A 14,583-nucleotide genomic window follows, 5' to 3' on the forward strand; every position below is an offset into this window, starting at 1 on the left:
GTCGTTGTTGTCGAGGCGCGCGAAAAAACCGGTAGAATTATGCATGACCGTGTCCCGGCGCTTCTGCTCCTAGCAGCGTGAAAATGCGCGCGGCGACGATAAAACGGATCATCGCACGACCCGGGGACGATGAGAAGGGAGAGGAGAGCATGAAGAAGGTCCCGTGTCGACGATCTCCCCTTTTTCAAAGCGGCTCCGCGGCACTTTTGTTCTTCCTTCGAATCGCGACGAAACTGATCATCGCCGCCGGTCGATCCGGGAACGCGCGGAAATGAACGTGGCGGAGGCGCGACCCGAGTTAAAATTTTCACTTTACATTCAGTCTAATTTAGTTTTACATTAAGTGTTCAAGAGTCTTCTATTGTGCACCTTTTATATTACAAATGGGGAAGTTACTGCATTTTCCTTCACTTGAAGACTTAATGCAGAACTAAAATTTAGACTCTAAATTCCCTTTGTAGCATTAAAGGAGCACTTAGCGACGCTACGAGTGGGAACTTATTTCCGTTTTCTCCACTTGAAGGCTTAATGGTAGAATTTGAAATTTCGGCTCGGGGAGGAGGTTACGTGTACAAATGATTGCAACGTGATTCGCGCCGCGTTTGCACACTGCGGCGACATTCACGGTAGCGTAAACAGTACTACTCGCGCGAGTATTTGCTCACGAGAGTAGGTAGGCAAATAACGCTCCTCTTTGTACTTCCCCCTCTCCCGGCTTCATGCAAAGGCGCCATTAAGGGCTCACCTATTTGGAGCGAGTAAAAAATGAAGACGTCGCGAGCGGCGGAAGTGGGTCAGTGCCGCGATTCGTCACCTCTTGTACGTGCTCTCTCTCTCTCTCTCGAATCACCACGACCCGTGCGTCTCTCGTTAGAGAGGCCAGAATGCCGCCGTCGTCGCTTTCCCTTTCCGCGGCTTTTGCGATTGCGTAACGGTGACAAAAGTCTCAAAGGCGGCTGGTGCTTGGCTACGTAGCCGCGCTCTACGTGAGCCGCCGCTGCCTCGCAGCACGTGCCACGCACGCGAGTCGCGACGCTGCTTTCTCGCGCTATTCGGGGAACAAAGGGGTCCGTCCGTCGGCGATTCTGACTGAAAAGCGCGTGTCGCGAATCTACTTTTGCTGTAATTACCTTACAGGTACGTTCGAAAGAACGAAATCGCTTTCTTATGATCTTACAGCGTTTTCTCGAGGAGGTAGAATTGTTCGAGGACACGGAGGAGCCCCGCTCGGAATCTCGGAAGAGCGAGACCTCGCGGAGACGAGGTTCAGGGGAACTTCGCGTCCGCGACGGATGGGATGCTAAAATCGCGGAACACACACACACACACTCGACGCGCTTTCGCGCCGGCGACCTTCGCAAGCGGATTCGATTTCGCGTCGGCCGACGCGTGTGCCTGTGTGTGTGCGTACATGCGCCCGCCGTGTGATTTCATTAAACTAGGACGGCGCGCGTCGGCGAACGAAAAAAGAGTTTGGAGCGGCCGATTGGCCTCCTCTCTCGAGATCGAGAGTGAACGGATGACTGTGCGACAGGGACCATCGTGAGTGGGAAGACGCCCGAGCAACGAGGAGGAGGACAACGACGCCGTCGTAAAAGAAGGAGGGAGAGAGAGGGGGAGAGAGAGAGAGAGAGAGAGAGAGAAATGAAGGAAGAGGGAAAGAGAGGGCGAGAAAGTGCGGGATTCTCGATGCAACGTAGCAGCAGGCGCGCGCACGCACACACGCACGCACGTTTGGATGAACGAACAGATAGACGAACGCGCGCGCGCGCGCGCAAATGCGTGTGTGTGCGCGTTGCACACAGCGAAAGAACGGACAGACAGACAGACGAACGGAGGAGGCCCAGCCTCGGCTAGAAAGAAGCGGTCGGCCAACAGTAGACAGTCTTGAATCTTGACCTAGGACACGCATCGCCGACTACGTCACAGTTCGACGTACTACGAAGGCTCTTACGTGCCGCTTGGTCGACATTCGTACATTCAATTCTCGCGACGAGACGGAAAGGAAGAGAATAAATAAAGAAAGAACGTAGTAGAAAGGTCGGGCCGTTCGTCGAGAGCGAGGTCGAGGCTTTTCCTTGAGTGTCTCGTGAAAAATATGCGCTCGCGGGCGCAACGCGGAAATGCTGCGGCGTATTTTACAATCTTTCTCCCGCGCGAACAAAATATAACGGCGGCGTTTTGGCATTGTGAGCGATTTTGATTCGAGGTCGGCGACGGTCGATTTAACGAATACCCGGCCTGATTGACTCGACAAAAATTCGTACCTTTCTCCGTAGAAATTCCCCGTAAGAAGAACGTAGAAATTCTAGGAGAAACGAAGGGAAAAGTCGTCGTCGTAAGAGGAAAACGGTAAATTTGCCGAAAGCGATAATTTTGTTTGAGCTCACCGAGCAGTCGTTTGTACGGTAAAAGGAGGCCTCTCTCTCTCTCTTTCTCTCCGCGCCTCTTCGTGTTGACGAAGGAACGAGGCGCGCGCTCCGCAGAGAGGAGGCTCAACGCTTTCCTCGTCCGGACGGAAGTGCCACGTCGAGCGCATTGTTGCGAGCAGAGTGCACGGGACGCGGATTGGCCAAATGGAGCGAGAGAGACTCGACCGCCCGCGTCCTAATACACTCGCGCCTTCGGAGCGCAGTCGTGTGTGCATGTGTGCGCACGTACGAGAGGGTGGGAGAGAAGAGGGAAAGGAAGAAGAGAGAAAGAAAGAGGAGAGCGTGTGCGTATGTGAGAAAGAGAGAGACGGAGAAAGAGTGTGGGTGGTTGTGCGAACCACTTCCTCTTGGTACGTGCGGTCTTCGAATAATCGGATACTCGTGCGTGCCGCGTCGCCGGGAGGATGTGCACCGTTGTGAAAAGGAGACGAGTTCCCTTAACGCTCGAACGACACTTTTTTCACGCGCGAACTGTGTCGGGAGAGACTGGTTGTTGCCGCGCGGCGAGGAGGACTCGGCAGCGATATTTTTCACCGCGGTTTTTCCACGCGATTTTACGCGAGCGATAAATTTCGAACGAACCGCCGGGAAATCATCGTCGTCGTTCGATTCGCGAGAAGAGTCGCCCCCCTCGGCTGGACTCCGCACCGCCGGCCGAAACGCGGTATCGATTTTTGTTTTGTTACACTTACGTAACTCGTTCCTCTGCTCGGACAAAGGGAAGTCCCGCTTTTTGTCCGCACGATGCGCGAAAAACACAATACGACGCGACTCCGCGTATAAAACCGGGCAGTTCCGACGGTTGCCCCGGGAGTTCGGGCCGTCTCCGTCTGTGCTCGCGATATATGAGTATGAATTATATTTCCGCCTAATTGCACACGAGTCGCGCATGATATTCTACAATAATACCTCGTTCCTCTGAATCGCGCTCGAGAACCGACCGATACGCAACGCCGCGGGTGCAACAGCCAAAGCCTGGGATGCAGGCTGTGTCCCGCGATAAAGAGAGGAAAAGGAAACGGGACCCGAGGTCTGACAAAGGAGCAGCCCCGACCTCCTAGGAGGAGCTGGTGGCGGAGGAGGAGGAGACGGAACAGAGCGGCAAGGAGAAGAAAAGCGAGGAGGTTAGGCGAAGTCTCTCTCGCCACGACCGACCGACCGACCGGCCGTGTGTTCGCCGTTCTCGGATATTCGATATCCCTCGTGTATCCTCGAATACTACCGTTGCCCCCTGGCCCCGGCGGAGAGTATGCAACGGACAAAGACGTCTTCCACACTTCCGATGAGGCCTGCACCGCGCGTCTCCCAAACGAAATTCTATCTTATCCGTCTCGCGGCTCGCTTCGATGAGGAACACGAGCCCTCCGCGGCGACGTATCGGCGCGCGATTTATCGCCCGGAGTCTCCTATATACGTGTAACTTCCCGCTCGTTAATTAGCGCTAACAACCGCTATTCGTTTAATGAGAGATTACGCGCAGCGAGGCAGAGAGAGAGAGAGAGAGAGTGTCTCTATCTCTCTCTTCTTTATTGCAGTCTCATTTGTCGAGAATGCGAATACATCTTCGCGACGCGACGACAACTCTCGCAGGATTCTGGAGCAAGGTTCGAGGTGGACGGGGGATACGCGGATTATTACAGACCGAATGCCCCCCTCCTCTTGCTCGCCGGCCCGGTCATCCGGCGCCAAATTGCTAGAGAGAGATAATGAATGCGCGCAGTCGTCGCCTGACGGCGCGCGATGCGGTTTAACGGCCGTATTAGCGGAGGATGTCGTTTGAATGGAAACGCAATAAAAGTCGCGTGCGGCTTATAATTCGATTCAAGGTCGGCGGGCGCGCGCTCGCTTTCAAAGCAGATGCGCAAGAGCGGCTTGATTATCACCGCCGCCGCCGTGGTAAGCGTGAATATTTTACAATACGCGTTCTATCGGCCGATATAATATTCGGTCTCACGTGACGCGTTTGCGCGTCGGTTGATCTCGCGGCGGCGCGCGGGTAAACGCGCGGTATTATGCGGATTGCATAATTGATTAACTATGGTAAAATTTCTCCACCCAATCCGCGCCGCTCAGGTCCACCGGAAACATTTGCTCACGTTTATTTGTGTAAATCTCGTTGCGGAGCTGTCGCAGAGATTCGCGTGATTAAAGTGTGATAAAGATTAAAGTGTGAATGGACAAAAGCAACAAAACTTGATTGTCATAATCTTTCTCTTTGGCTTCAGAAGTCTCGATGGAATTTGAAACTCTTAAAAGAGGTGATTAGAAAAAGCCACAAAGGCGAAGATAATAATTATGTGTCCAACAATGCGTGCGTTTACCAATAGCGGTTTAAATTTGAATTTTGTACAAAAATAAGACTAGAACAGAAATGAAAAGAAAGCGTTGGCAGTTGTAAACAAAATTCGCGTTCACGGTCTGTGAAGCATTGTTAGGCGTAAAAATCAGCACTTGCACATTAGATTCTAAGGTCGGTATTCATTGTTATGAATTATTTAGTATCTTTGAGAATATAAATTGCAGATTCATATTCATGAACCGTTATTCACCTAGTAGAATTTCTTGTATGAAATATAACAAGCACGCGCGAATAATAATCGTGTCGAACAAAGTTGGCCAGTAATGGAAAATTCATTAAACTCGTTTATCAAATGATGACGGACTAGGAATGTCGGCCTAAATTTCGACTGGGATATTTTCTATCCTCTTGTATTTTAATGATTCAACATATTTGGAAAATATATTATGTCGCTGCCCGCGTCCCGACGTCCTACATCCTTGGCTGCTCTGTCGTAGCACTGACACTCGAGTAGATACGATTCGACCGAAGATCGTGTTAAATAACGCGATGTCGATGAAGATCGGATTAAATATTTCAAGGATCGACGAAATATTTTAATCATCCAAGAAGAATAGAAAATAAAACGTATCAATACGCATAGTCCATGGTGTCGCTCGCCGGCTCGAAATGTTACGAGCGTTAAAAAAAGCATACGATGATACACGAAGATATATTAAACCGCCTATTCAGTTATGAGCGATAACGGTCGATAATTGATGGATAGGCATAAGTTTACTTTTCTTACCGATTTTTAAGCGTCGTATATTTTTTACCCATCAGGACGCAAATAACAATGTATCGTGTGTTTCCCCGATGTAGCCGCGGCGTGAATAAATAAATAACAGATATATATTTCATACATAAAATTTCCAGTGCCAATGAAAAGGAATAACAAAAAGATTATAAAGAAACAAAATCTCTTATTTTACTTATCCTCCTACGTATTAAAATAATCGAATATTCAACAATCGTCCTTCTTAAATTAATACATAATTTGTTACATCATGGTAGAACAATAGTCTGCACTATGTCCTCTCGACGAAAGTTGCAGGATTAACGCGTAACCAAAATTTCGACTGGGATAGTTGGGACCGTTCTCTCGCGGCAGCATCGACGAGAAGATCAGTCGAGATCCCGGAGGGAAGAAGTTCGGTAGACAAGAGAGGATCTCCGGTCGGTCCGGAGGGTAAGTCCGCGCATATGGCAGACAAAATAAATAGAAAACGAGAAAAACCGCTCATTTCAGGCAACGCGCTATAAACATCTGCTAGACGGGGGCACGTTGAGGCTCAGCGGCTCTCAATTCGCGCCGGTAACAGCCGGTGGCCCTCTTTCCTGCTCTCTTTCGATCGGGATCTCGATCTTTCTCTCTCTCTCTCTCTCTCTCTCTTTTTCTCTCTTACTTTTTCATCGCTGCGTGCGACCAGCGCTTCCTCTTCACCCTGCCTATCGTCTCCTCTCTTTCTCTCTTTCCCTCCGACTCCCCTTTGCACTCTCTCTCTCTCGCTCGCTTCCGAGGGTCGAGTGTCGATCGAGTTTCGAGCATGAGAACGGAAAGAGGCCCGGTGTGGGTCGGCAGCTGCTTCGGAGACCAACAAAGGCATCAACAACCACCACCATCGGAGCACCGGCGGCACCGGCAGCAGCGCGGGTACCATCACCATCGCACACCGCCACCCTGGCCGCGCGCGCTTCCACTACCATCGCTCCCGTCGCCGTCCGGCAATTTCTCGCGCGCGTTTCTTTCTTTTTTTTTTCCTCCGTTCTTCCGAGGGACTCCCATTCTCGAAATGTGCTGCGGCGTGCTGCGTTCGACCGATCTTTTTGTGCGAGATGGACCGGGTTCCGGCGATGAGCAAGAAAAAAAGGAATTTCGAGCTCTCGAAAGCAGTCGCGCGCACATCGACATGACGGTGCAACCCCCTCCTTCGGTTTTGCTTTCGAAAACCTGACGCGATTTTCCATCGTGGAACGTCATCTCCGATTAACGAACGAAAGTGATTTTCGTGAAACCGCCGCTTGACAAGACCGAACGGATGACTGGGCTTCAAAAGGAAGCTAAAATCTAATCCTTTCGAGAGGAACCGAAGTTTCGTCAGAGGCGAATTTCGCAGTCCCGAGGACCCCCTCGGATATCTCGAAATTCTTGTGATGGGACTAGGTGTGATCCGCAAGATTAATCGAGACCGATCGATCGATCCTCTCGAGAGAACCGTGAGAGAGATTAATATTCGTGTCGAGACAAATTGTCGGGATGAAGGAGACTCGGGTCATCCTCGACCCGAGAAGCAGGTCGGCATACGAGCGTTAAGGTTCGGCGGAGAAAGCGCGGGAAGTTTCGACATCTTCGCCCGCAAATTGAACTGGAATGAAGCGACGACGAGAGAGGACGGACGGATGGTTGCGCCGCCGCGTTCCCGTAAATAAAGCCGCGAAGAGGAGAGAGCAAGACGGACGATCGAAACGCGCGCGTAATCGTCGTTCGTGGCCGAAAGCAGCCGCGTTCGCCGTAATATTCGCGTAATACTCGGGGCTCTTTCTCCGGTTTCGAAGTTTCTCTGCCTTCGCAGCCGGAAACGCGTCATTTCGCCGTCGGTTCTGCGGCCGGCCGGGCGGGCCAGCCGTTCGTCCGGACGCGACTTCAGGACGAAGTGACGACACGCTTCTGAAAATGACCGGCAGGGATGCGATCCGCCATTACGATGGGGTGCGTTGTGCCCGACGTCGCGAATACCGGAATTGCAGCGAGAGAGCACGGCTGATCTCGCGCGGGAAGGAGAGAACGGCCGGTGAACGCGCGCCGCCACGCGGATTAAGCGACGGTTAATTCGAGATTAACGGCGCGATTTTCCCTGCGCCGATTGACCGACACGCGGAACGACGAGGCGGGCTCTTGCCGAGTGGAATTAAAAAAGAGGAGAAAAAGAAAAGGAAAAAAGCGGAGTATCGAAGAAATCGCGGTGCGCGCTCCTCATTCATTATTAATGCAAACGAGCCCCGCATTCTCGGCCATTAGTCGCGCGATTATTTAGAAAATACAAGAAAGTCCCCTTTTCACTCGGTAATCAACGTCCACATAGTAGCAGATAGAAAACCGAGGGCGGCCAGGAGGTGGTGGCGGCGACGGTGACGGCGCGTGAGAGGAAGCCCGAGGTCGGCGACTATACATCTGTCGACCAAATGCCAGGTAGCCCGAAAGACTCCTGATACTAGTACGCGAGCGTACTAAATATTATTATTAAATCTCGTCTCGCTCTATTCGGGCCCATGGTGGCTACCACGTGCAGCGAAAGACACGTACGACGACAGTATTCACGACGGTGCGCGCATACGCACCACGCCCTCGACGCACATCGCATGCACGGTGGTGTAGTACGCGGCAAAATATTACGACGATTAAGACCATTCACAAGCGCCGTGTAATCGTGCCACCCGACAAGCAGTGTGTGCGAGTGCGAGAAAGATTATACACGGTTCTCTTTCCAATAAGATTGTGTTACCTCCACGGGAAAGGTAAATCCTAGGAGATACGCGCGTGGTCACCGGCGGTGAAGTCCGCGTGATAAAATCGTATCGCCCGCCGCTTCGTCCAGATTCTAGCGCGCGCGCGTCGTCCACGAGACGCACGAGTCGTAAAAACCGTACGAGGGATTCTCTCCCAATCTCCTGCTACCTCTTTCCGTCCACCTACTGTTGTTGCTCGTCTCTTCTTCTTCCCGCCTACTTTTCACGAGGACGCGTTAACGACGACGTGGATTCCCATTAACACGATTTCATCGACGACACAGATCTTCCATTGCTCCGTAGAAAATCCCTCCGTAGAAAATGTGACGATGGTGGTGGTGTCGTCGTCGCGCGAGGAGACCGCGAGACGCGTGGCAACACGTGCTCAGCTCGCGTACAATACCGCGCGTTTCTCGTTCTTTCCTCCTTATCTCGTCGTATATTTGAATTTCTACGACTTTGAGAAAGGCACGACCGTGCGCGTGTACACGAGCGGCGTATCGCGTGCGCGCGGATATTTTTCGGCACCTCTATCGGCCGCCGGCGAGTTTTACGATCTACAAACGTCTCTTTGTAACGCACAGTCCAAGACTCAGCGCGTCGCGGGAAGCGAGCTTACATTATTACAGGACACACATCAGGTGTAGAAATCGCGTAGACCGGTGCGACAAGTATAATGGGCGGAGCAGAGAGTGAAAATTCACGAGTAAGAGGAATTACGATGCACGAAGAAAAAAATCTCCGAAGTTCTCGAGGTAAAGACAGATTGTGCAAGAGAGAAAATGATCGTAACGAGCCAGTCAGAGGCGAGTCAAAGAGAGATACATAAAACATAATTCGCTCAAATCTGGGTAATCGCGAAACTCGTTCTGACCGGGCGCAAAGAGACGAGGGAATCGCGAGAGTCTCGACGAACAAGACAGGTAGCAAGCAGCGGCCGGGATTAAAGAGGGAGAAATAATCATAGAAAATTCTACGTCGAGGATAGCGCACGGTCACTCCTTGCGTTCTCACAATCCCTGGAAGCTGCAATTACATATTCTTGGTTTTTTTTTTTCATTCCCCTCGCGAGCATTCCCTCTCGGAGTCACGCGGTGCACAAGCTAACGACCTGGATAACCGGCCGTGATATTTCCAAAGTAACGTCATCGTTGGCCACGATGCGACGCGAGGCGACGGGTCTGGCGACAGAGGCACTCATTACAACTTCCGGTTCGGGAGAGCGCGCACGAGCGAGAAAGAGAGGCGTATAGTGTAATCGACGGTCGGGGGAGGAGAGAGAGAGAGAGACGCAGAGACAGATCGACAACGGCATGAACGTGAGGGGGAAGAAAGAGGGAAAGAGAGATAATGCGAGAGCGTGGAGAAAGAGGAAGAAAAGAGAGGGACAGAGGTACGGCGGACGAAAACGTTCAACAAATAGCCACATCCTCATAATGAAACGGCGTATCAAACTCATTAGACGTCGTCATTGAATCGATATGATTATGTTCCACAGAGAATCACGACGTATCGACGACGAAACGTCGGGATTAGAGAAGTCGGCGGCGACGAGGACGACGGCAGCAGGCCAACCGGCCACGCGGCCGACGAAAGAACTCGCGCCGCGTTACGGCAGTGATTCATGCCAGGTATGTCAAACTGGTTTCGAAGCGGGCCGGGACGGAGTCGAAAAATCGTGTCCCTATCCACCTAGACACAATGCGACGTAATAGAGAAACCGGGTCCCGGATATGCACCGCGATACCCTCTCCCCCGCATCTCTCGGGCCGTGGATTGTAGGGTTTTCGAGGAGGAAGTTCACGTCTTCTCGGCGCCAGGAAGTGCTTCTTATCGCACGTGTTCGTCAAAAAAAGGAAAAAATAAAGAGGAGAGAAAAAAGCGCGATAACTCGAGTCGTACAATGGTATCTCGGTGATGTGTGCGTGTCTCTCTCTTTCCCTCTCATTCACGAGAGAAGCGATCAATGGTCGGCGGCGGGCGCGTTCACGTAATGAAAGCGAGCCGATCGACATTTCGTTTCCGCACGCGCGGCAACTTGGAGGCCTCCTTCTTCTTCGGAGAGAAAAAGAGAGAGGGGGGTACGACGAATGTTTCAATTAATTTGATATTCCGGAAACTTGAAAAGTTTTCAAGGTGAACCACGGCTTCGGCCGGCTGTTCTCACGGCGGTCTCTCGCGACTCTCTCGATTGAAAAAGGACACGCGAAAGCCGGACGGAAGAAGGAGAATGAGCACGTACACACGGCCGCCGCTCCGAGGCGAGGCTCGGAATTTCAAACGCGAGCGCGGTTACCGCGGCTTGTGACATCGTTCTAACTGTTGAGAGTCTAATGTCGTATCGAGCGGTCAGTGTTAGCTGCGGGCGTGTCGACCGCAGAGAGCCCGGGTACGGCTTCCTTCCTCCCTCTCACCCTCTCTCTCTCTCTCTCTTTCTCTCGCGCGAGCGGATACGTTACGTACGTGTGTTCTACGATTACGGCTCGCGAATTCGACGATCGATACTCCGGACGATCTCGCGCGAATCGATCCGCCCGTTTACGCGAGAGGCTCACAGGCGCGCATGGATGTGCGATGTAACCGCGTATGTATGTACATATACATGTATGAACTCGGGGACGCCAGCCCCGAGAACGGTATTGATCGTCGCGATTGGAGCCGAACGATCATTCAGCGGCGCACGGTCGCCGACAGACGTTGAGATTTAAATGGCAAGGCCACACGCGTTTCAATTCCAAAACATTTTGCGGGACTAGCCGCCAACTACGGCGACGGCATGCCGCATCGTTTGTACGACAACGGGGTCCGCCTCGGCGGCTCCGAACGGCTCCGGAAACGCACGATCGACGGTGAGATTTTTATCGCTCGCACACGCGCCGAGAGGACGAGGAGGGACACACATGTTCACCCGCATGTACGAAATACCTGGCTTTTCCTCGATAGATGGACTATATTCTTATATCCTGACCTCGACTACTCACATTGTAAACACGGGCGATAAACATGACGAGGCCGATGACGCTTCGAAATCGTCCCGCTCGATAAGACGCCTTTCGCTCGCACACACGCGAAATCGCACTTGGGATACACACACATACAAAGCGCTACAAAAATTTCGGGACGAGCAAACTCGACGGGCGATGTTGCTCGGTTTATCGCACGGAAACGATTACGTATCCCTTTATTATTCTCGAGCGCATTTAAAAGTCACCGACGAATTTCAAGTCGTCGTCGTCGTCGCTATGAATACCCGACGCAACGAGATGCAATTGTTTCAGACACTTTACTCGCAACAATGTGACGAAGAAACAAAAAAAAAAGCAATCGGGGTCGACCCGTCGCTCTCGTCGGCGCGACATAAAAGAAGACGGCGGATCGTAGAAATTAGCCGTTTCGTAGAACGGTGACCGGTCTCCCCTTCCCCCCCATCTCTCTCTCTCTCAACTCTCTCTTGCCCTCTCTTCAAGGTTACCCCGAGAGAGTCATCGGTCCCGAACATGCAATGCACGATGTCACGCGTCTTTATTTATGAGCCATGTCGCTCCGCATGTATCGTTACGATCGAATTGTAAACACTTTTCCAGTGACGGCGATATCGAACGACGGAGCGCGGTAGGAGAGGGAGAATGAGACAAATAAAAGGACGTTGAAAACAGGAAAAGGGAGGGGGGGGGAGGGGGAAACGAAGGACCATAAAGACCGCGACCTACGACAGGACAGGTTCGAAGCGGTTTACCCCCTCCCCCAATCTTTACCGCCGTCATCGCGCGTAAAACAGAATTCGAACGTAAATTAGTTTAATTGCTCCATCGCGCGCCGGTATCGAGTTTCGCGCGGTGGCGTTCGCGTTTACAGCCGTGCCAATGAACTGTCAGTGACGCGCGCGCTATACACGCGCCGCGACTCCGGCACCGCTGTGTAGAAGCGCGGGGAGGGGGAAGGGACGCGGAAAGGAAGGAAGGAAAAGAAACGAAAAGGAAGGAGCTTTCGGAGCGTCGCGACGCGTCTCGGGAAGAGCAGCCGGGGACTGCTGCTCCTTCCCAGTCGCCGGATGCGACAAAGACACCCGCTCGCTCGTCCCGTCTCTTTCCTTCCCTCGCCGCGCGTTTATCGCGGCGAGCTTCATCGACAGAGACGGGGGGGATGGATATATCAAAACCGACGCTTATCTCGCGGAAGTAACGCAGTTTTTGCAGCGATTCTTCACGCTAGCGGGAATCTCGTGCGATATATCGCAAGATCGAGTCGATATTATCGCATAAAAGAGAGATAAGATTGAGGGCCCTTGGCCGATAAGCGAGCGGACGCGCGCAACGAAAACGTGGACCACGCGAGGTGCACGGCGGCGGTGACGACGAAGAAGGATCAAAAGAAGACATGCGAGAAAAAATGTTTAGTGATGTACTTTCACACTCACCCTGTCGACCGACGATTTCCGCCACGTGCTCGCTGCTGGGGACCGGCACGCACTCAGTCATGTTCTGGCTCTTCTTAGAGCGCGCCTCCTCGAAGACGTTGGCCGGTGCGGTTTGCAGCGGGTCGGGATCGTTGGTGACTCCGTTGGCGGTGCCGCTGCCGGTGCCGGTGCCGGGGCAGTCGGAGCTACCCTCGAAACCGAGCATCGACAACTCGAAGGCGAGTTGCAACGCGCGCCGGTCCTCGAGTGAGGCGTTTCCGCCGGAATTGGAGCGGTCCATCTCGCTGAACAAACTCGTCGGCATTTCGCTCAACTAAAATATGTCGTGTCGCGCGACACCGATTTCTGAGGGATTCCTTGAGCACCGACGACGACGACGTTCGCTTGAGATCAGATTGCAGACGCCGCTGATATTGTTCACCGTGTATACAACGCTGTCGTTGAACTCTCTTTCTCCTTCTCTCTCTCCTGTCCGTCGTCTCTTTATCGAAGAAACGAGCGGAACGTTTCGCGGAACGGTCCGCGCCGCCTCGACGACGACGTTCGAGGGACGATGACGGGACGCGGCGTCGGCGACGACGGTAAGGATACGACGGAGAACGTGGCGTAGCGGCGCGCACGGACGCGATTACGTGCGCGTAAAAAAAAACCGGAGACTCGTGTGCAACGCCGACGCACCGCGCGGAGGTAATGTCGTCGGCTTACGCTGTCGGTGTGATCGCTGCGCGGCTCTCTTCTGCTTCTTCCGCTCGCCGCGCGTATTACTCTCTCCCCGGTCCCCTTCTCGTGGACGTTCGGGCACCGATAGCGCGCGTAGTCAGTCGCCCGTTCCTTTTAGCGCTGGAAACAGGCACAGCAGACCCGTACGTATGTATTCGTGCGCGCACCGGCTACGAAAATGGCCTTCTCGATATCCCCACTGCTCTCTCTTCTTTCTTCCTCTCTCTCTCTGTCCGTCTCTCTATCTCTCTCTCTCTCTCCCTCTCTAGCTCTGTCCGACGCGTGCGGTTCGTGTGTTCGGGAGCCCGTGTTCGTAGCAACTTCGCTCCTCACTCGGCGCGTTTTTTTCTCGTAGTTGCGTTTTCGACCGTTTGGCTTTCGTTCGTTCGTTCCGTCTCGCTTCCTTTCCTCTTCTCTCTCTCCCTCTCTCGCGTGCGTTCTGCGTGCTCCGACCGACCGGACGACGTAACGACACGTTCGTGTGTACCGCGTTCTCGACTGCCTCGTCACCGGCCGACTGATTCCCGAGAGCGGCGTCGCGCGAGACTGATACACTGAAAACGGAGGCAAGGGGCGCGCGCTCGCTTTCTTCTTTTCCCTTTCTCGCTCGTTCGCCTTCCTTTCTGCTTCTCTCCGTCCCTCACTCGCTCTCTTTCGATCCCTCTCACTCCCTTCCGTTCGTATCTCGCTCTCTCGATCGCCTTCTCTTCTCACCGCGGTCTTTCCTTTCGAAGGCAGGCGCGTGCAACTACCCTCTCGCTCGTGTTACCACTGCGACTGACTGCGACGTACTGCGACTGCGGGTGTCGAAGCCGGCGCACCGCCATGTGCCGGGCGCCGGCTATGTGCGCGGCCGATTGGCTGCCGGCGTCACGTGGTACACACCACCCTTCCCCACCAGAGCGGCGCCAAACGGCGCATAGGCGTAGCGCACCTACCGGCGAAGCGGCACCGCAACGCGAAGCAACGCAACTGCGCTCGGCTCAACGCGAGCGAGCGAGTACGAACGAATGAACGAACGAACGAGCGAACGAGCGAGCAAACGAACGAATAAACGAACGAACGAAAGTAACCTCGCGTCGCGCTCGTCGACTCCTACGAACGTGTGCACTCCCGTCCCCGATCTGCACCACGCAACCCCCTCCGTGTATCCGTTCGCGCCCGAGCCT

The 14,583-nt window shown here is 53.3% G+C and overlaps 1 protein-coding gene across 1 annotated transcript in view; it reads right to left on the bottom strand.

The window, feature by feature from the left end:
* LOC106745126 (RNA-binding protein MEX3B) overlaps positions 1-12,998 on the bottom strand; it is a 36,525-nt gene extending 23,527 nt beyond the window's left edge. Inside the window, exon 1 of the mRNA XM_014620412.1 lies at positions 12,695-12,998. Coding sequence (XP_014475898.1) covers positions 12,695-12,998 — 304 coding nt within the window. The remainder of the gene's footprint in view (positions 1-12,694) is intronic.
* Positions 12,999-14,583: the final 1,585 nt, after the last annotated feature.

The sequence above is a fragment of the Dinoponera quadriceps genome, unplaced genomic scaffold (genome assembly GCF_001313825.1).
Source record: "Dinoponera quadriceps isolate SergipeBrazil2010 unplaced genomic scaffold, ASM131382v1 scaffold1425, whole genome shotgun sequence".
NCBI classification, from domain to species: Eukaryota; Metazoa; Arthropoda; class Insecta; order Hymenoptera; family Formicidae; genus Dinoponera; species Dinoponera quadriceps.